At 42.3% G+C, this 20,082-nt stretch overlaps 1 protein-coding gene across 1 annotated transcript; it reads right to left on the bottom strand.

The window, feature by feature from the left end:
- Positions 1–7,121: 7,121 nt before the first annotated feature.
- Positions 7,122–19,135, bottom strand: SMIM20 (small integral membrane protein 20). Its single transcript, XM_063108516.1, has 3 exons — positions 18,938–19,135; positions 8,579–8,635; positions 7,122–7,805 (listed from the first exon to the last, which is right to left on the bottom strand). The coding sequence occupies exons 1-3, from the start codon at positions 19,044–19,046 to the stop codon at positions 7,768–7,770; spliced, it is 204 nt and encodes a 67-aa protein (XP_062964586.1). The 5' UTR covers positions 19,047–19,135; the 3' UTR covers positions 7,122–7,767.
- Positions 19,136–20,082: the final 947 nt, after the last annotated feature.

Raw genomic sequence — 20,082 nt, 5'->3', positions numbered from 1 at the left:
CCAAGGCTCTGACACTCACTCACTGCAATTACTCACTTCATCACTGAAAACCACTGTGTCTGGCAAGAATTGGTGCGAGTTAATGGGGAGCCGATACTGACTGGGGAGTCACTCGTTTAATCACAAAATAACAGGAGTGACCCTTTTGGGATCCTCAGTCCATTAACTTGTTCCCCAAAGCCACAGACCTAACTTTCAAAAGTCAGGGACCAACGAAAACCAAGATCTGCTCTCCTGATTACAAAAAAATCAAGGAATGGTTTTGGGTTTGGGTATTTTGTGTCCGTAATGTGAGTCCACATCAAGTAAGAGAAAAAAGAAAAAATAAAAAGTAGCCATTTTAGAAAGCAGATTTTGCTTATTCCACAAGATCACTCACCAGAGCTGCCATTTTCCTAGTAATTTCAAAACCAGACATTGGTTATTTTTTTTCTAAACACAGTTGTCATCATTGGAGCTTCTCAGAGGGAGTGTGCCCCTTTGGGCTTTCGCTCAACCCAGCAAAGGCGGCAAGCTGCGTGCCCCTTACACATGTTTACCCAATATTCCAGCACTGCATTTATGAGGCTTAAGTGGCTGGGATGTATTCCAGAGTGCATGTACTTAGCAGGAAAGTACAGAAGCTGACCACTCCCATTGATCCACATCCGCCCTAAGTAAATCGCTCCCTCTGGCACAAGCATGCTCCCCCGCTTGCAAGGCAGTAAATGCTATTAGAGGTTGAAAAATAAAGGGGCTATTTTAGATAAGAAGAAAAACAAGTTAAAGGTCAGCTTGAGGTTCCAAGCACTGCCGTAGATTATTGCTCCTTTGAAAAAAATGGAATAACTTTGCTAAGTTATAAAACATTTCAACCCTACCTCTTTTGTTCTCACTGCATAATCCTTTAGTGTGAAAATCATGTCACAGTATAAGAAATCGCAACCAACAGAAACGTCAGGAAACCTCATTGATCCAGAACAATGCAGAAACAGAAAGCAAATACCAAAAAGCCTCAGGGTGGCCCAAATGTCACAAAGCCACTGCAACTTATCCATACCAGAGCCTCTAAGCCCACATTAAAGGCATTTGCTTTCATTTGATGCCAGATTCCAGAATTTTGGTTAACTGTTTTCCAATCTCACTGCACATTAGAAGCAGCAAATCAGAGTAGAAGCAAGAGCTTGCTCCCTACAGCTGTAAGACAGGGCAGAGATAAGAAAACCAGAAAAGCCAGAAATCTCACAGGCACGGCATGTCCCTCATCACACACAAAAAGGGATAACTGACACACCCCTACAATCCCTTAGGCACAACCGTACAATAGCAAGAAGCCCAAGTCATAAAGAGAAGGCTAAATGATGTTTAACATCCTTCATCCAAGGTGGAAATATAAAACTGAGGTGACTTGTCAAGACAATTTTGTTTGCTAGTAACAAAAACCCAATCTAAATTGGTGTAGAAAGGGAGCTTATGAACTTTACTTATTTACTAATCCAGAGATGTCCTTGCTTCAGACACAAGTGCATCCAGAAGGCTTGCATAACATCATCAGGCCCTGGCTTCTGCTCTTGTTGCTCCCTTCTACTTTCATGTTAGTCTCAGACTCGCTCTGCCCTCGTGGTGGTAAGACGGCTGCCAATGGCTCCAAATCCAGAAAGCAACAGATTCTCCTCCAGTCTGACCACACAAGCCAACAAGCACCAGTAACTCTAGCTAGCCCAAGTGGTTTGGTTTGGGTCACATGCCCATCCTGGATCCAATCCCCATAGCCAGGAGTTTGCACAGTATTCTGATTGGCTAAACTTGGACCTACTCCTGGAGCATGGGGTGAAGCCAGCTCCACCCAGAGCAGGGAGACAGACTGGGACAGCGAAGAGCAAAAGTGGAGGTCAGGGGCGGGAGTAGATGTTACCATGAAAGGGGACATAAAACATTGGGCAAAGAGAGCTGCAAATGTCTTCCAGGACAGGCAAAGCCTGTAGCTATCTAAGAATATCCAGCATGCCTCTTTCATGAGGGATTTGGGTATAATTATTTTTACTGATTTTTTAGGTACACAATAAATGTTTAATAAGTGGATGAATTAATAAATGAATAGGTAACTAGTAATGTTCTGAGATCCCTAATGCTATACAACACTCACATGCACATGTAAACCTATACAGGAATAGTTATGGTATATGCACATCATTAGAAGTAATATTTAAAAATATCTTTAAAACAGAAAATACAAGTAAAATTTAAACACAATTTTAAATGATTGTCTCCTCTGTCATTAAACAAATTTACCATAGTTCTATACTTAAATTGTTTCCAATTTTTCATTAGTATCCTATGATGAACATCTTTGTATATAAAGCTTTTTTTTTTTTTTTTTTGACTGATAAGGGGTCTTATCAACCCTCGGCACGGTGTCACCTGCACCACGCTCAGCCAGCGAGTGCACTAGCCATCCCTACATAGGATCCGAACCCATGGCCTCAGTGCTACCAGCGCTGCACTCTCCCGGGTGAGCCACGGGGCCAGCCCTAAAGCTTTTTCTTAAAAAAAAAAAATTAAGATTATCAGTTTATACAACGGTCCCAAAAGTTTGTTTTTAAAGTGAACAATTTAAGACTACTGACATGGGTATAATTATTTTTACATTCACAGTTAATTGTGACAATAAAAAATAATTGTGATCCTGGAATTTTCAATTACATGAGCAAATTCCTTTTTGCATCATTTGGGATTTGGTTTTCTGTTACTTGCAACCAAAAGAGTCTGGACAAAGCATTCCATTTTTTTTGTATTTTTATTTTAGTTATGTGTGGTGACAGAGAGAACCTCAGAAAGAAGAGACCTTTTTGGAGTCTCTATGACAAGCCTCCTGGAGTCTCGGGGATAGTGACTTCTCGTTTCTTCCCTATGTACTCACTCAATCACAGCTGGGGGAAGATCACTCAGCAGAGTCTAAGCAGAAGAGGGAGAGGCACTCTGCTGCTGCTATCAGCTCGGAGATCCTGGGAAGAGTGACCTGGCTGCACCTCCTGGCTGAGATCCCTGCTCCAGGGACAAGAACTGCAGAGTTAACGCCATCTTCAGGCACCTGGTCAGTGGGCCAGCACAGCAGCCTCCCAAATGCCCCGCCTACCTTCTCACACACAGAGTTGCCAGTGAACTCTGTATTTTGTTACCAGCCAGCAGAATGAACTGCACTAGGCCTCTGCACTCAGCAGGTGTAGCAAAATTGCCTGTTCAGGGCTAGGCAACAGGGGGTTATCATCTGCAGATGCTTCAGAACATAGGAGCCTCAGGAGGTGGGGGAACTCTGATGAGCTCACAGGATTTCTGAGCCCTGGACTGATGTGCACCTGAGAACACCTTGTCGGATCCATCCTTAAGGACAGCACTTCTCAAACACCCCAGTTTTGTTTGTTTCTAACTACTAGCCCATCGTGGACCATTGTAAAATACAAAAAAAAAAAAAAAAAAAAAATTAACTGCATTAGAAATTTTAAAATACAAAATGCAAGCCCTAGTTTTTTTGTCAGATTCGAAAGTTTCTAAATGCTTATTCTTCATTTCTGTACTTACCTCATAGTGGACAGGTAACAGTCTCCAACTGCTCCAGCTACCACTGTAATTGCCACTGCTCTGGGGAGAGCACTCTGGCTTTAGCGTTTTCGGAACACTTCCTGCCTAAAACGCTTCATGTCTCCTAAATTAAGTGAAAAACATCAGCTTGATATTTAAGGGCGTCCACCACGTGATCCTAAACTACCATTCTCTTCATTCACTCACTCACTCATTCTTTCAGTTGATCACTCAATCCATCAGTACTGAGCAAGTGCCTACTGTATGCCAAGCCCACACCAGGTGGGAGGATACAGTGGTGTGCGGGACAGGTAAAGCCCCTGGTGTAGTGGTCTCCACATACACACCTACCTACACCCAAACTAAATCATGTCTCAAATTTCTGCTTAACTTTTCTATGTACATTTGTCACCCACTGTGTGTCTAAATCCCATTTTTCATGGCTCTGTTCAAATGTCAGTTACTCCATCTATGATAATAGCTATCATTAGTCTGGCCCCTACCATGTCCCAGCTATTGTGATAGACACCTTACATACAGTATTCCTACTTTTCCCAACAACCCTACAGGATTTAATCATCTCTCCTGCCACTGAACAAGATTCTCTGGAAAGATTTCTGATTCCACAATTAGATACAACCTCTTTTTCTTCTAAAGCCAATCTTTTCACTTTTTTTAAAAAACATTTTTATGGAAGTATGACATACATTTACAAAAGTATTTGTACAACTCAATGAATATTCAGAAACTCAACACACCCATTTAACCTGCACCAAGATCAAGAAAAATAGAACCTGACAGCACCCTGGACCACTTCCCAGTCACCACCCCTTCCACTCCCTAGGCGTAGCCACTATCTTGACTTCTACCTGTATGGCCTAGGTTTGCCTGCTTTTATTATCTATTTAAATGGAACCTTAAAGTATGTACTCTTGCAACTGGCTTCCTTCGTTCGGCATTGTGAGACTCATTACCGTCTATCGTTCATCCTCACTGCTGTGTCATATTCCATCGTGTGAACATACCACAGTATATTCATTCATTGTACTATGGGGGGGGCATTTGGGTAGTTTCCAGTGCTGCTGTGAACATTCTAGTACATGTTTGCTGGCAAGTTGCTGGATGCATTGCTGCATAAATAACTGGAACTAATACTGCTGGGACACGAGGTTTGCATATGTCCAGTATTAGCAGATACTCTGACTTCTTTAAAGGCGCTTTTAACATTCCATATTATTTTCATCTTTTGTCAATTTACTTCCTTTACTAGACTGAAAGTGGTTTTCAATTGGATGTATACTTATGCCCTGCCTTATTTTAAAATGAGGGGTCTAACATACAATATAAGAGAGAAAACTGAAGTGAGAAAGCAGGAAGAAAAATAAGGGCAGAGGGAAAAAAAGAATGAGGTGAACATAATGGCCCAAATACATTCCACAAGGTTTTAGGCCTTTTTAAAAAAGCTGGACCATGGGGCCGGCCCGTGGCTCACTTGGGAGAGTGCAGTGCTGAGAACACCAAGGCCACGGGTTCGGATCCTATATAGGGATGGCTGGTTAGCTCACTGGCTGAGTGTGGTGCTGACAACATCAAGCCAAGGGTTAAGATCCCCTTACCGGTCATCTTTAGAAAAAAAAAAAAATACCAACTGTTCAGCAGTGTTGCTGTTTCTGGTTCTGAGATTTAAAAATGTCAGTTCAAGTTTTCCTAAAGGGGATATTACTTGACATTGAAAATGAAGAGCCCAACAACTTTATTTCAGAAATAACAGTAAGAAATGTCAGTTTCTCCCTTGCCCTCATAATCTCCCTCAATATGAACATGCCAAAGCACAGTTCACTACAAGTAACTATTTGAGGGAACTAATGCAATTGAGTTACAAAATTCTCAAGAGGTCTGATGTAGTACAAGGGGAGAAAAACAAAACTGGACTCAAAATATTGTCCAGGGACCTGTAGGAGTCTCTGAAACCTTTTCAGGGGGTCTGCATGTCAGAACTATTTTTACAATACTACTAAGGCTTTCTTGCCTGTTTTTACTCTCATACTCTTATGAGTGTGTACAGTGACGCATTCCATAGGCCATATGGCATGTGAGAGTAACAGATCGAATGCAGAAGCAGGTAGGAGAATCCAGCTGTCTTCTATTAAGCCAGACATTAATGAGATTTGCAATTTTTTTTTTTGTCTAGGAAAATAAATTCTACACAAAAACATGTCATATTAACCTATGTGTTTGTTAATGACATTTTAAAATAATTCTATAAATATTTTTTAATTTTCTGTTTTAATTTCTAATACAGTAAATATCTATAGATATAATCCACAAAAAAGAATCACTTTAGAGATCCTGAAAAGTTTTAAGAGTGTAGAGGGTCTCTAAGACCAAAAACTTTAAGAACCAATGATATAAAGGAGGACTTCCCCCAAAGGATGCCACAGTGACAAGTCCCAGAAGTGAAAAACGTTCCATGATCAAACACATTTGGGAAATGTTATGCCTTTCTTGGATATATTAGAAGCAAATAAACCTAATCCACTTTAACTGTTTCCTAAATGTACTTGACTAAGATCCCTTCTTTCAAGTGCTTCTATTATCATCCTGTGGGCACACACGAGGCGCTCATAGATGAACAGCAAGGCCCTCACTCAATCCTCATGAATAGCATTTCTTACAACCTGGCTTCTGTCAAGTGCAGACAGCAGAGTCTGAAGTTACACCTCTGACAACATGAAGAGTGATGCTTTTATAAATGTCAAGCAACTGAGCAGGACAGACTGCCCCTTTATCTCTGCAAAAAGGTAGACAGAGGGCAGGGGCAGGCCCAGGACAAAGATCCCACTCAGAAGGCAAATCTGGGTCTGCACCATCAAAGACAGTCAACCAAGTCCCCATAGTTCTCTACAGAACTCAGACACAGGCATTCTAGCCTGGACAACTTCCAAAGCAGATGGTACCAAGAGCTTGCCTCAGTCATAAAGAGATCTCAATTAAGCACCCACACAACATTTGCCTTTAAGTTATGTAACTTCTTGGTGCCCCCTCCACAGAAAATAGGGGTCATATGTACCCCTAATGAGTCAACTTCCTTTATTGGGTTTTTGACAGTAATTACATAATTAGGCCAGCTGTCTGTTACTAAACTCCAAGTTCACAACAATAAAATTATGTCATCAGGCAGCTCGTCTAAAGAAGGCCTACAGTGTCTCTTCAGAAGCATATCATCTAGTAAGAAGCTAGACAGCAGGAGAGAGGGGAGGGAGGGGCAGATGGAGGGGGAGACAGAGGGGGAGAGGAGAGGAGGAGAGGGAAAGAGAGTAAGAGAAAGAGAGAAAGAAAAAGAATTCCTTCCACTCTTGTCTTTGCAGCACCTGGTGAGGTAGAGAATTGGCATTCAATAGCTACTCGTCTCAACAAATTTGCTATTTACCTTTAAAATATTTACGTATGCAAACAGATGAACACCATACAAATATCTAATCAAATATAATCTAGTCAAATAGTACTTCTTGGTCTTATAATGTAATTAGTTTACAAAAAAAGATTTTCAAAAAAACACACCATTGCGAAGTAAAAATAAGTCAATTTAATATACATATTTTCACTTCTGTTAATTCACCATTGATTTCCACTATGCATGTGTACCTATCTAGTTTAACTTGCTTCACATTTATTTATTTTCCAACATGAAGCAATCTTCAACAAGAGATGGTTAAGCTGCACAAAGTACCTTGTCTTCAAAGAGCTTTATCAACTTGAACATTTTCAAAGAGTCCTATGAGGCAGCTCAGCATGGTGGTTTTTCACTGAAATCTCTCATTTTGGAAGATGGCAAAGTAGATCTGGATCTACTCAAGCCCATCAGTCACTTGTATTCCTATCACAGCTCAGCTGGGTGAGTGGTAAAGACTTAGTAATAAGCAGATCTCCTCCAAACACAGCTGGATGAGATACCTTCATTTTTGGCAAGCCAAATGAATCATGAAAATCTTCCAAAATGGCATAATTTGTTCCAGGGTTCTTTTGATACTTAAGAAGGGAAATATTAATCCTTGTGCAGAGTCTTTTATTACAAGGATTCTTACTTAATGGCATTACAGAGTTTTCTTCTCCAGTCATTGTTCTATAGTAAGGTGATTTATCGCACTCGATGCAGAATCTACAGCCTGAAGATATCTACTTTCATAATCGGAGTTGATGACAGCCTTCTCATTTCCTGCCAAATGGATCAGACCACACTTTTAACCCTATAAAAGAAACATGAATAAAGACAGGATTCATTTTTAAATGTCCCACTACTTCCCTCAAACCTGAACAAAGAAAATGACATCAGAATTGAGTTGTGCAATTTACAATGTAGTTTGCTATGGTGAGAGCAGACTGCTAGAACCCAGGAATGAAATAGCTGGGAAGCCATGGCAGACACAAGGGACTTTTAAATGGCTCAGAAATTGCCCCATAACAGGAAGATATGTTATCTGGCCTAGTTAAAAAATAAATAAATAAATAAGAATGTTGCCACAGATTACAAGAGATTTGGTTAATAAACTGGAAATCACTCATTCTCAGCCAACTTGGATCATCTTAAAGGAACTAACCATTCAGCCATAAAGGGAGCTTTCTGAGCTTTTCTATAAAGCAGATCCATTATCAGTCAAAATAGCTCACAAGTAAACACTATTTTCCCATGAGGGCAGTATTTAAATAGGTGCTTGGTAAATAAGTCTGCAAAACAGCCATTCACATTTCATATTTAACTGCACATTTGCTACATTTTTATGCTCATTTATCAAAAGCAAAAGAGGAATGTGGCAAACTTGCAAAAAGAAATCCAAAGTGATATATTAAAATGAAGTCTTGGGTGGCCCCTACATACAAAGGCAACTGTTGTGAAATAGATAGCAAAATTACAAGCTAGTCTGTAAGCTAAAAAGCATTCTCCTGCTCTCAACCACAAAGCAAACATACACAAAGCCCCCAATACAATAGCACAAATGAGATTTTTTTTTTTTAAGTTTACCTGGTGGTTGCACATCCTCTTGAACAATACCAGCCCGATTTATGGATTGTTCCTTCTCTAAGAAAAACAACAGAAAAATTACTCTTTAAAAGTGGGAGAGGGTGAAATCTTTGTATTTACATGGGCCAATGATATGGGACGATTAGAAAATATTTATGATTGCTATTAAATTCAGAGATGCCATTACTCAAAGCTTTCAGGTTGGACAAGTTAGATCCTATAACTCAAAGAGATTGGGTATTTGCAATAAAATTAAAAAAGCCATACTTCACAAGAAAAGCTCCCAACTAACATCTTTTCTCTGTGATCTCAGCATTTTGGAAAGCCAACAAAACAACAGAAAAAGAACAATTTTGAAAGAACTGGTGGGCGTGATATTACGAGGAGGAGGCTGCTGAATTGCAGAAACAAGTACAATTAACAAGAAAATGATGTAGTTTATATGTCTAAAATGCACTCCACTGAAGGACTAGACTCAGAGCTAAATATGCTGTTTTTGACAGGAAATAGAGCAGAAAATTAATCTTTGGGTGGGTGGTTTTGGTTTGGATAATTGAAGCTTCCCTAATTGATTGCAGGTGCTGTGCCAATTAGTAAGCGCGTTGTAGCAACAGCGGCTAAGCCAGTCTCTTTGGAGATGTCCAACAGGCGAAGGCCAAGAGAAATTGGGCATTTTATGTCTTTGGGCTTCAAGTACTCTGACACATCTTTCTAAGTGATTTAGAGTAAACCCAAGGTCTGTGAAAACAAAGACTTATTATTTTAAGTATCTTGACAAACAAATGGTAGCTTTTCAGGAGAAAGACCTGGAGCCAAAGGATGTTTACTACTAAATTATAGTAATTAAATGTTGTAATCAGATCTTTGTTTTAATCAGGCTGCCAGTGCGTTTCTTTAAATTCACATTTAGCTCTTATTTAATATTAGGCCATTTTCTTTATTTTGGCCCCTGGATTCTCATAAAGTTATACAAGCATAAAGGTACAGGACACAGGGTTTCACCAAATCTAATATTCATTGAACTTGCTTCTCTAGTGATGTAACAGAAAGTCAATCCTATATGACCTGCCTGATGGTTTTATCAATGCTAAGTTTTGCTTTGGCAAATAAAGCACTGGGAAATGGGGATTATGTGAATCTTGATATCCAATTCTAAGAAGGACAGAGAGAAGACATAGCATAATGAGGCTGATTATAGACAATGACCTGATGGTTTCACTGCATTGCTCTGAAAAGTAGCAGGTGAATCATAACCAAGACCCTCTGGACCAAGGTATGCCAAAAGACTTCTTCCATCTAGAGCAGATGATATGGAGCCTCTAAGGTGTCAGACTGTCTGAAATAACACAAAAGGCATTCTCATTTCCTAAGATATTAAATTCTTGTAGGACTGAGTCCTACTGCCACTGTTGACACGTAAGTCTGTAAGTACGGATGTTTCAAACATGCACTTACAAAATGCCAAGTAGTAAAAGACCGCACTGTCATCAGTCTTGCCAGAAACAAAAATAAATATAATTTTCCAGACCTAAAAGATCTATTTTCTGATATTATGGAATAGGGAAGAGAAGAGTTTTTAAAAACAACTGATTGTCAGAAAGCATTCTAGACCTACAGATTTAAGAAAATCAGACACCGGGTGTGCTGAACACATCCTCCAAGAAGCAGGTACTGCAAAACCAAAGAAGCTGGCAGACTGCCAAGCATCAAAGAAAGCTGACTTTTGGTGCCAAGGACAGAATGCCTAATTGTGTTCAAACTTCTTATGATGGAATGGAGAACCAAGTAAAGAGAAAGGAATCCCTGTCTTCACACTTTCCTGCTAATTGCTAATGAGGTTGGAGAGAGGCTATGGATTTATTTTAAATAGACCATAATCTCTTTATAATCCTGTCCTAATGCTACCACCTCTGTAGTTTGTCTTGGCCAGGCAATTTAAACCACTTTGCTGAACCAGTTCCTACCAAGTGATAACCAGGTATTAGCATTCTATCTACATCCTGTGGTTCTTTAATCCATTAATGTTTTATAAATACTCTAAAGCCAAAGCAGTCTTATGTAAATTCACGATAAGACACAAAGACACTTTATTTGTGGATGTGGAATATGCTAAAAGGAAAACATAAACTAGTCTCTCGGGATTTAGTAAGTACATCTTGATGAGGTTGACATTAGGTTTCTATTTCGCTATCACTGGAGAAACAGCAAATGTATACGAACCTCAGGAAGAGAGCATTGGCAGAAGTCAGAGGTTTAAGTATAAGTATGTGAACAAATCAGCATAAGCTAATTACTGATTCCAGTAGTGAGCACGCTTCTGTCAGGAGGGGAATGATTAAAGCCCAACCACGGAACACTGGGTGAGAAAATGCCCCACTCCTGCCTCTCAGCAAGCCCAACTCTGCCCCCTGGTGCTCAGGCAGTGGTTTGATTTGTAGTTTTAATTGAGGATCGTTATCTCTAGTCAAAGGGCTAAGGTACATTATTAAAACTGGTAATACCTGCAGATGGGCTGATTTTTGTGTAGTATTAAAAGAATCCATCTAATAATTTTTAAGTCTTTGCAAATGAAAACACATCCTTACAGAAAAAAGTCCATTTTGGGAAATAAACCTACTGCGTGACTTGTTACTTTTTTTTAACGTTCATAAAAAAGCAAACAATGCAGTATATCTATGTGCCAGTCCCCACAGCAGTCTTATAACTATTAGTTGAGGGTGCTCTAGTGGATGGAGGACCAGCAGATGGAAATCTAAAATAAAAAAACAGATAAAAGCCAGTGCAGAATATGATCTCGGAAATCTACCTCCCCCATCTCCTCCTGCCAATGAGTAACTCACAACCTGAAGTAATCGGGACAAATGGCAAAATTTGAATATGGACTGTATATTTGATCATAGCATTGTATCAACATTAGATATCCTGGATTGAATAATTATATTAAGATTATGTAAGGGAATGTCCTTGTTCTTAGGAAATACAGGCTGAAATGTTTAGAAATGAATCTCACAATATCTTAAATTTACAAATGGTTCAGCAAAATAATAGTAATTACAATACACGTGTATATATAATTATATATGTATTATATATAGGGGGAGAAAGCAAATGTGGCAAAACGTTAACAACCGGTACACCTAGGTGAAGGATATACAGGAATTTATTGTACTACTCTTGGATGTTTTCTATTGGTTTAGACTTTTATAAATAAAAAAAAAAAACACAACTGTAAAACATGTATAAGTCCAACAACAAACACTATGACTGTTCCATGATGATTACTTGAAAGTATCTCTCTTTTCTAAAATAGCAAATACAAAAAAATCCCACAAAAAACTTTTCAGTGTTTCCATTTTGCTGCTGTTGCCTAGACACATACTCCGTCTGCTTATGGGGTATTCCAGAACTGGAAGTGTACCTGTGGCAAGTGTGAACCAGAGGCTAAGTGTGAACCAGCTGGCTGAAGGGGACCGAATGGGCACTCAAAGCACTGGCTCCTCCCAACAATGTAAACACTTTTGTTTTCTCACCAGAGAGTCTGGTTGAATCCAGGGAGATTTGTAATGCCAGTTAGAAAACAAGACTTCAGTCAGTCTGTGCATTTCATTGGATTACAGGGTGAAATGAATGAAAAGTATATTCTAAGCACCTGGCACATAATAAGGAAAATGCGCTTATAAGGTAAGAATTATTTCTGCATCGAGTGATTTGTTATAACCCCATTCTGCCTGTGGACGACACACTCTCAGTTGGGGGCAGCAAGGTGCAGCAGACAAAAAATGACTGAGAGAGAGCAGAACTAGGGTCCCCTCATAGCTCTGCTTTGCTAACTGTTCGACATGCTTCACTCTCTTAAAGGCGTTATGAGATAGGGCATTAAGTCAGGGGAGTTAGGGTCCAGTGTACACCAGCAATTAATGTGCTGGGTTACCTTGGACAAGTCATTTAAATGAGGGGGACTGAAGTGATCTCAAGCCCCATCTGGCAAAACCCTATGATTTTATGCTTCTGCACACCTAATTAAAATTAAAAATAAAGAAGATCAAAGAAAATAATCTTATTGTGTCTCTTTCATAGGACGGCCTCAAATGCCTAAAATGCACGTTATTTTTAAAAGGCTATATTCAGGATCACTGTGTAGTTCTAGCAAACAAAGACAGATTAGGCTTCTAGTTACAGCCACCTGTATTCTTCCCAAAATGTGGCCTCCTCATACAAACTACGCTGTGCCACAGGGTGAAAGCTAAAGTGCAGCGTGTGGGACTCCCTCCAGAAGCGCAGCAGAACTGCACCCATAGTATGGGTTTGGATCGCTGACCACCCTCCAATGCCATCCCCACTGCTCATTTCAGTACTTGGGGTACGGAAATGACCTTGCACTCCATGTAACATTTAGTAAAGCCTCGCTGAGTTAATGAAAGAGCTGACGAGCACACTGAATGTCAATGTGAAATCCAAAAAGGCAGTCTCATGACAGTGGCTTCCTGCTCTGCAGGGAGATCTTCTCCTGGCTTTGTTTTACCTCAGCAGCCTTCCTCCTCTTTTTTGCCATCTGTAGGTGTATTCCAGCAGAGATCCTGGAATCTACCTGTCCCCATATCTCAGGCTGGCCCAGCTGGAGCACCCAAACTGACCTGACACTTGGGCTCTACATGGCCTGGACTTCTCCTTTGCCAACCACTGGCTTCACTTCTTGTATTTACTAGTAACCCAGTTCTCTGGGCTTCTGCCCTGCCCTGCCCTTCCAAGAACTATGGGCTTCTCCTCGGTATACCCAGAATCCTGGGGAATAAAAACACACGCAGGACAGTCAGAAGGGGAAAACCTAACAAGAGTGACTAAGAAGGAGTGGCTGAAAGGCAGGAGCAAAAGAGCAAACCTAACAGTACTGGTGGAGGGGGTCATGGAAGCTCAGGGAAGGCTATTTCAAGAAAGGAGAGTCCAGCCTGGAGGTTGTGCCTCTTACTTATAGACGACCTTCTGTGTCACAAAGAGAAAAGGAGACATCACCTGGAAGGAAGTGTCTACAACTTGCTGACATCAAACCTACATTTAGCTGCATCCACACCTGTCCCTCCTGATCTGGTGGAAGAGGTGTCTGCCTTTAGTCCAAGGCTCTTTCCTCTACCTGAGCTTAGGACCCATCCTCCTCCCCCTCTACAGACTGCCTTCTCTCTCCAGCATCTTTGTCCAAGACTTTCTTGGCTCTCTCATCTCTCCCAGCACAAACTAAAAGTAAAACAAAACTCTCCCCAGATCCTGTGGCCTGCTGCAAATATTACTTTGCCATTATCCTCTCCATACAGCCAAACATCTTTAAATAGTCAATTTAATATATACTCTATTTACTCTTCAAACCACTGCAATCTGCTTTCTGCCCACTTCCAAACCACTGAAACAAAATAGCAAAATCACCAATAACTTCTACCTTCTTTATGCAAAATCCAATGGATATTTTCACTTCTTATCTTTCTGTTTCCAAGCAGCCTAACCCTGCTGACCACATCCCTTTTCATGAAGTGCTGTCTTTGTGGGGCTTGTGACTGTAGTGTCTCCTGGTTTTAATGCTGTCTCTCTGGTCACTCCTCCTCTGTCTCCTTTGAGGTCCCTTCTCTTCCTCTGACCACCTGCTCTTCAGACCTTCAAACACTGGTGTTCACCAGCACGCTGTCCTAGGCCATCTTGTCCCTTTCAATCTCTGAACGCTGCCTGGGAACCCTTCCCTACTCCAGTAATGCGGATTCCCATCCACGTGCTGACGATGCCTACTGTAGCTCCAGCTGACATCCAGTATCTCAGCTCCAGACTGGCATGTCCCATTATCTATGGACAATTTCCAAGGGCACGACAGATTCCTAAACCTCAATTCGTCCCAAATTGAACTAACTCATCCTCTCACCCCCAAGACCAATTCCTTCTTGAGTTTCCAGTCAGTGGCTAGCACCACCGTCTCCTCAGCTGCTGGAGCTGGAGAGCTGGGTGCTACTCTCCTTCCTCTCCCTCCCTCACCCTTGTGGCTGATCATGAGCAGCCACAAATCCCTGCAGAGTTGACTTCTTACATACGGCTCCCAAATGCAGTCACTTCTCCCCAGTCCCATAACCATCACTTTGGTTCAGGATACAGTCATATAACCTGAGGTCACAGGAAATACAGCCTTCCTGGACCTGGCTTTCTTGCCCCCAGACTTGACCCTTCCAGCCCCTCCTTCACATACAGATTGATGCTTGTAAAGAGTGAATCTGATCACTTCGCTCTCCTTATTAAAATACTTCTGTGATCCTCCATGGGCTGTACTTTGAAGACACTAGAGGCTTACTGAAGTATTTTAATCAAGCAAGCGAGATGATCAAATATGAAGAACAAAGGGTGTAACAAAGACTTCTCAACAGCAGAAGATCTGGACTTCTCCACATTTTCTGACAAACAACAAAGTTTCCCAGTTACAAATTCTCACCAGAGAAACACTAATGGATGTATTTCAGAAGGAAGAAAACTAAAACTAGAAAGGAGTGAGATGCAAGAAGGATTGGTAAAGAATGTGGGCAAAGACAAAAAATCAGTGACTATATAAAACTGTGATGGTATTAACCGATTTGGGGAGTAATAAACGCAAGGCAGGACTAAAATAATACCTAAGAGATGTATGGGACAAGGGCTAAGGCATTCTAAGGCCCTTCTATTATTCAGAGGGTAAAGATATTGGCTAACTTTAAACTTTAATAGTAATCACAAAAGAGTAAAAACAGAATGGACAACTTTCAAAAAGGAAGGAGAAAAAGAAGTTTTGAAGGCAGAAAAGAAAAAAAGGAAACAAATAGAATTAATAGAAAACATAAAATAAGATGGGAAAAATAAATGCATATGTATCAGTAAACATAATGAATGAAAATTAACTCAATCCAATAGTTTAAAGACATTATCAGGTTGGATTAAAAAATCCAGTTTATGCTGGTTATAAGACTTTTGCATAGGACAAATAAAGGCTAAATGTATGAGAGAAAAAAATGTAGCAGAAAAACATTACCAAAAGAAAGCTGGTAACAATAATAATATCAGATAAAATAGAGTTGGGGAAGAATATTAAGGATTAAGAGGTTCCCTATTTAATAACTGGATACAAATTCTCCAGATTATAAGCACCTACTAATATGGCTTCAAGATATCTAAGTAACAGATACAAGAAGCTTGATCTGTAATCAACATATATAGAACTCTACACCCAAAAAGAGAATAAATATACATCATTCCGAGCACAAGGGACATTTACAAAAATTGACCTGTACCACACCACAAAGCAAATCCTGACTAATATGAAAGAATGAAAATAGTATAGTCCACATTTCCTGACCAAATGCAAATAAGGTAGAAATCAGCAATAACAAGTCATATAACAGGAAAGACCACGATGGCTGCTGGGTAGACAAGGAGTAGTATATGGGGTGTGGTAGAGGCAGGGAAAAAGGGCATGGTAGAAGCTCAGTCCAAGGAATGGGTGGAGGGAGGAGGTTAGGACAAAGATGGGAAGCATGCAATGGACAGAAGCCACTGACCATCTTGTTTGGTCATGTACAGCCAGCCCCTAACACAGTGCCAGGTACGTTGTGACTGTCAGAATACAGTTTGAAGGGGCTGGCCCGTGGCTCACTTGGGAGAGTGTGGTGCTGATAACACCAAGGCCAAGGGTACAGATCCCTATATAGGGATGGCCGGTTTGCTTACTTGGGAGAGCGTGGCACTGACAACACCAAGTTAAGGGTTAAGATCCCCTTACCGGTCATCTTTAAAAAAAAAAAAAAAAAAAAAAAAGTACAGTTTGAAAACAAGAGAAGCTAAATATACACTAGCTGAATACACTGAAATGAACTGAAACTCTGTTCACACAGCGGGTTCCCATGACCTGGTCATGAACACTTCAGCCCAGTGAGGCACCTGGACCCCAGTTTACTGCCAGGTCAGCCAGCCCTACGTCTGTCCACCTGCTTAAATCTCATCTCATATCCCTGCTCAAATTTCATCTCATATCCCTGCTCTCGTGGCTCCTTATTTTTCAAGTGTTTTCATGGAATGCCTAATATAAGACTAGACTAGGTATTTCCACACTCATTTAATTCCCCCAAAACCTGTCAATTCAGTCCAGTAACCTCCACTGCTACAGATGAGGAAAGAGGCAGGCTCAGAGAGGTGAGGTGACTTGCCCTAAGGTCATTCATATAGTAGCATGTTTAGACCCTCATCTGCCTCACTGCTTTTTCTCACCCCCTTAGAGAGGCAGTGTGGTTTAGGGATTAAAAGTACCCGTTCAAATCCTAGATCTATGACTCATCAGTTGTGGATTCCTGTGCAAGTTACTTCACTGCTCCATACCTCAGTTTGTCCACATATAAAATGGGAATGATGATCACATAGCAGCTACCACAAAGTGTTGCTGTGAATACTAATTGGATTAATATACACAAAGTGCTTAGAAGAATGCCAGATGTACAGTAAACTTCCAATAAATATTAGACCTTTAGCATTATTTACCTGATTAAAGAATCAGCTATGACTCCCAGACAACAGCTGGCCAAATTAATCAAAATGGAACAGAAAAGTAGGCAGGCATTGACTGCCTTCCAGTTAAAAATTCAGATATTGTAGTTGCACTCACTAAGTGTTCATCTAAAAGGCCTGATTTGTCTGTCTCAAAAGACTCAGATTCTGGAGTATCCCTGACTGGTATTGGTATACACAGCACAAACCCACACCTTGATCACCTGATCTACAGCAGGGTTTCTCACATTTGGGGCTGGGTAATTCTTTGTTGTGAGGGGTCTGTCCCACGTGCATTGCAGAGAGTCTAGCAGCATCCCTGGACTCTATCCACTAGATACCAGTAGCACACTCGCCATGGCCACAGCCTCCCCGCCCCTCCAAGTTTGACAGGCAAAAATATCTCCAGATAGACTCAAATGTTCCCGGGGGGACAAAATCATTGAGAATCACTTTTCTAGTCTTCATAACTGAAATTTTTCTAATGGAATCCAAAGCAGCTCCCTTGTCCCAAGTTCAACTCTAAAGGCCATCATCAAATAACCTGGGGCAGGGATCTGGTGACAAAGGATGATGGAAATAGATTATGCAGGGCTTCAACAGGGCCCCACCTTACCCCCATGCATGGTACCTGCAGACAGACTGGAAGGCAGAATGCCCAGAGGCCATCTCAGTCTTGGCTGATGAAAAGAAGCTACAAAGAAATTTGAGTGTGTACTTAAAATACTCTGCCTCTAGAAACCAAATGTTGCAGCATTTGTAATGGGCACAGTGTTTACTTGAAGCTTTTGCCTTCAAATCGCCAAGCTTTCAGCCTCTGTTAATATTCTCAAGGGGCAGGTTTGGCTGTCTTCCATCTTCAAGATGATTCAGGTTTCCTGGAGAACAAAATGAGCCTCGAATGCCTAATATTTCCTCTCTGACAGATGGTTTCAGATGTATCAAAGTGCTAATCTTTGCTGAGGTATAGGTCTCAAGGAAGGAGAGTCTGGTGTTTAGAATGATAGGACTTGAATGATTAAGGAGGAAAATTACTCCCAGGATATTCACCATTGTCATGTGAGCAACCAGCTTAAAATGAAGAAAGCCAGCAGAATCTAAAAAATGATTTGCAGGAAAAGGAGAGGAAAAACTCAAAAACCCAGGTTAACAATTTCAGTTTGAAATATTTCTGCTCAAAGACATCTTTGGGAGTGTAATGGAGTGCGATAAAAACACCTTTCAGCTCATGATGATCAGGGTTCCATCTGTCTGCCCCAACTTCACCATTCCCAGCTTTGGTGTATGGAGGGGGCTCTGGGGACAGAAGCCTGGGTTGGAATATGTATGTGCCTTGCCACTTACTAGCCGTGTGAACTTGGGCATGTTCTAAAACCTCTCTGAGCCTCAACTCCCCCATCTGTAAAATGGGTAATAATATTCATCTCACGGTGAGGTTGTGCATTTTAAACGACACAATGTATGCCTAGCCTGACACATAACAAGCGCTCAGGAAATGTTAGCCTTGAGTATGAACTAGTACTCAGTGCTGACCTACCATGTGCAGGCTGCTTTTATATACATTACCACCTCTGAGCCTCACAGGAGGCTCGGCAGTTTGCTTATAGATGATAGTATAGATACAGACATTTTATAGACGAGGATGCTCAGGATTGCAGAGGTTGAGTCCACAGTGACAAAGCTGCACACGGCGGGATTCGCACCTGGCCCTAACCTGACTCCCGAGCCAAGTTCTTTCCACAGCACCACTTGGAACTGACTGGCCGTGGGGGGGTGGGAGGGTGATTACTGGGGCCAGGTCACCGCGCGGGGTCAGAGGTCACTCACGGTACTCCTCCAACCTCATCAGGGGTCGGAAGTAGATGGGGTAGAAGGCGGCGCCGATCAGGGAGACGAAGCCGCCGAAAATAAGCGCCGTGCGCAGGTTCCGGGACATGGCGCCGGGCCGGGGGCCGCCCTGACCCACGGATCGCCCCGCACTCTCGGAAACCTTGCTCCCGACAGCCGGGCCGTGACCCCGCTCGGAAGAGGCGGAGCGGCTTTCGCTTCCGGGCCTTGGGGCGGGTCCGGAGGCGGGGCCAAGGGCGCGGGTCGAGGGGCAGGGGTGGGGCCAGAGGCGGGTCGAGGGGCGGGGTGGTTCTGGGGGCGTGGCGAGGCGAGGGGCAGGGCCAAGGGGCGGGGTGGTGCTGGGGCGGGGCGGGGCGGGGCCTCGGCCCCGCCGCGCCCCGCCCCCTCCACTGTCCGGGCAGCGTGAGGCTCCGGGTTGGGCGCAGGGGTCGGGCTGTTGCTCCCGATTTCGGCCGGTCGTGCTCTGTCCCCCTCCCTGCACTCGACCTGGGTTCTCCCTCAGCCTCCCACCCGCCACCCTCCAGACCTCTTGCACCAACCACGCTTTCTCGTCCTTCACCCATTGATTTAATATTTAGTGACTGTCTACCACGAGCCGGGAGCTTTCTAAGGCTCGCTCATTTAATCTTCAAATCAGTCGGCTTGTTTTACAGGTGAGGGAACCACGGTTCGGAGACGCAGTTTTAGACAAGTCAGTGGTCTCCTTGAGGGCAGTTTGTGGTGATGAGAGACAAAGGGGCAAATCACCTGGCCCAGGATGGCCAGCAGGAGGATTCTGAAACCCGAGCCACAGGGGCTTCTGGACCAAGACTGGCCTGGGAGGAATGCCAAGCTACGAGGGTATCTTTTCTGACTCCTTCTTCCATCACCTCCTCTCTCCCTGTGCTGGGACGTCAGGGTTACCAATGAGAATGAGTAGACAGGGATCTGGGAAGGACACAGAGCCAGCAGCCAGCACCACCCATGGGACCTTGAGGCTCTGCCTTATTGTCTGGGGTGGAGGCCACTGAGGACAGACATCTGCTTCCTCTTCTATGATTGTCATCCTCCAATCCCTGCACCTCATCCCTTTACAGGTAGGCTGTGCCTGAATGTGACCTGCCCAGGGGGACTGGGCACCTGAG

The sequence above is a fragment of the Cynocephalus volans genome, chromosome 9, assembly GCF_027409185.1.
Source record: "Cynocephalus volans isolate mCynVol1 chromosome 9, mCynVol1.pri, whole genome shotgun sequence".
Taxonomy (NCBI): Eukaryota; Metazoa; Chordata; class Mammalia; order Dermoptera; family Cynocephalidae; genus Cynocephalus; species Cynocephalus volans.
Note: the sequence above shows the minus strand (reverse complement) of the source record. Positions and strands in the feature narration are given on the sequence as shown.

Bases quoted from the DNA above. Each gene is read 5' to 3' on its own strand.
- SMIM20 (XM_063108516.1), bottom strand. From the start codon at position 19,046: ATGTCCCGGAACCTGCGCACGGCGCTTATTTTCGGCGGCTTCGTCTCC. The intron at 8,636-18,937 runs GTGAGTGACCTC...TGTTTTTCTTAG, and splicing joins GATGAGGTTGGAGGAGTACC to AGAAGGAACAATCCATAAAT. The intron at 7,806-8,578 runs GTAAACTTAAAA...TTTCTTTTATAG, and splicing joins AGAGGATGTGCAACCACCAG to GGTTAAAAGTGTGGTCTGAT.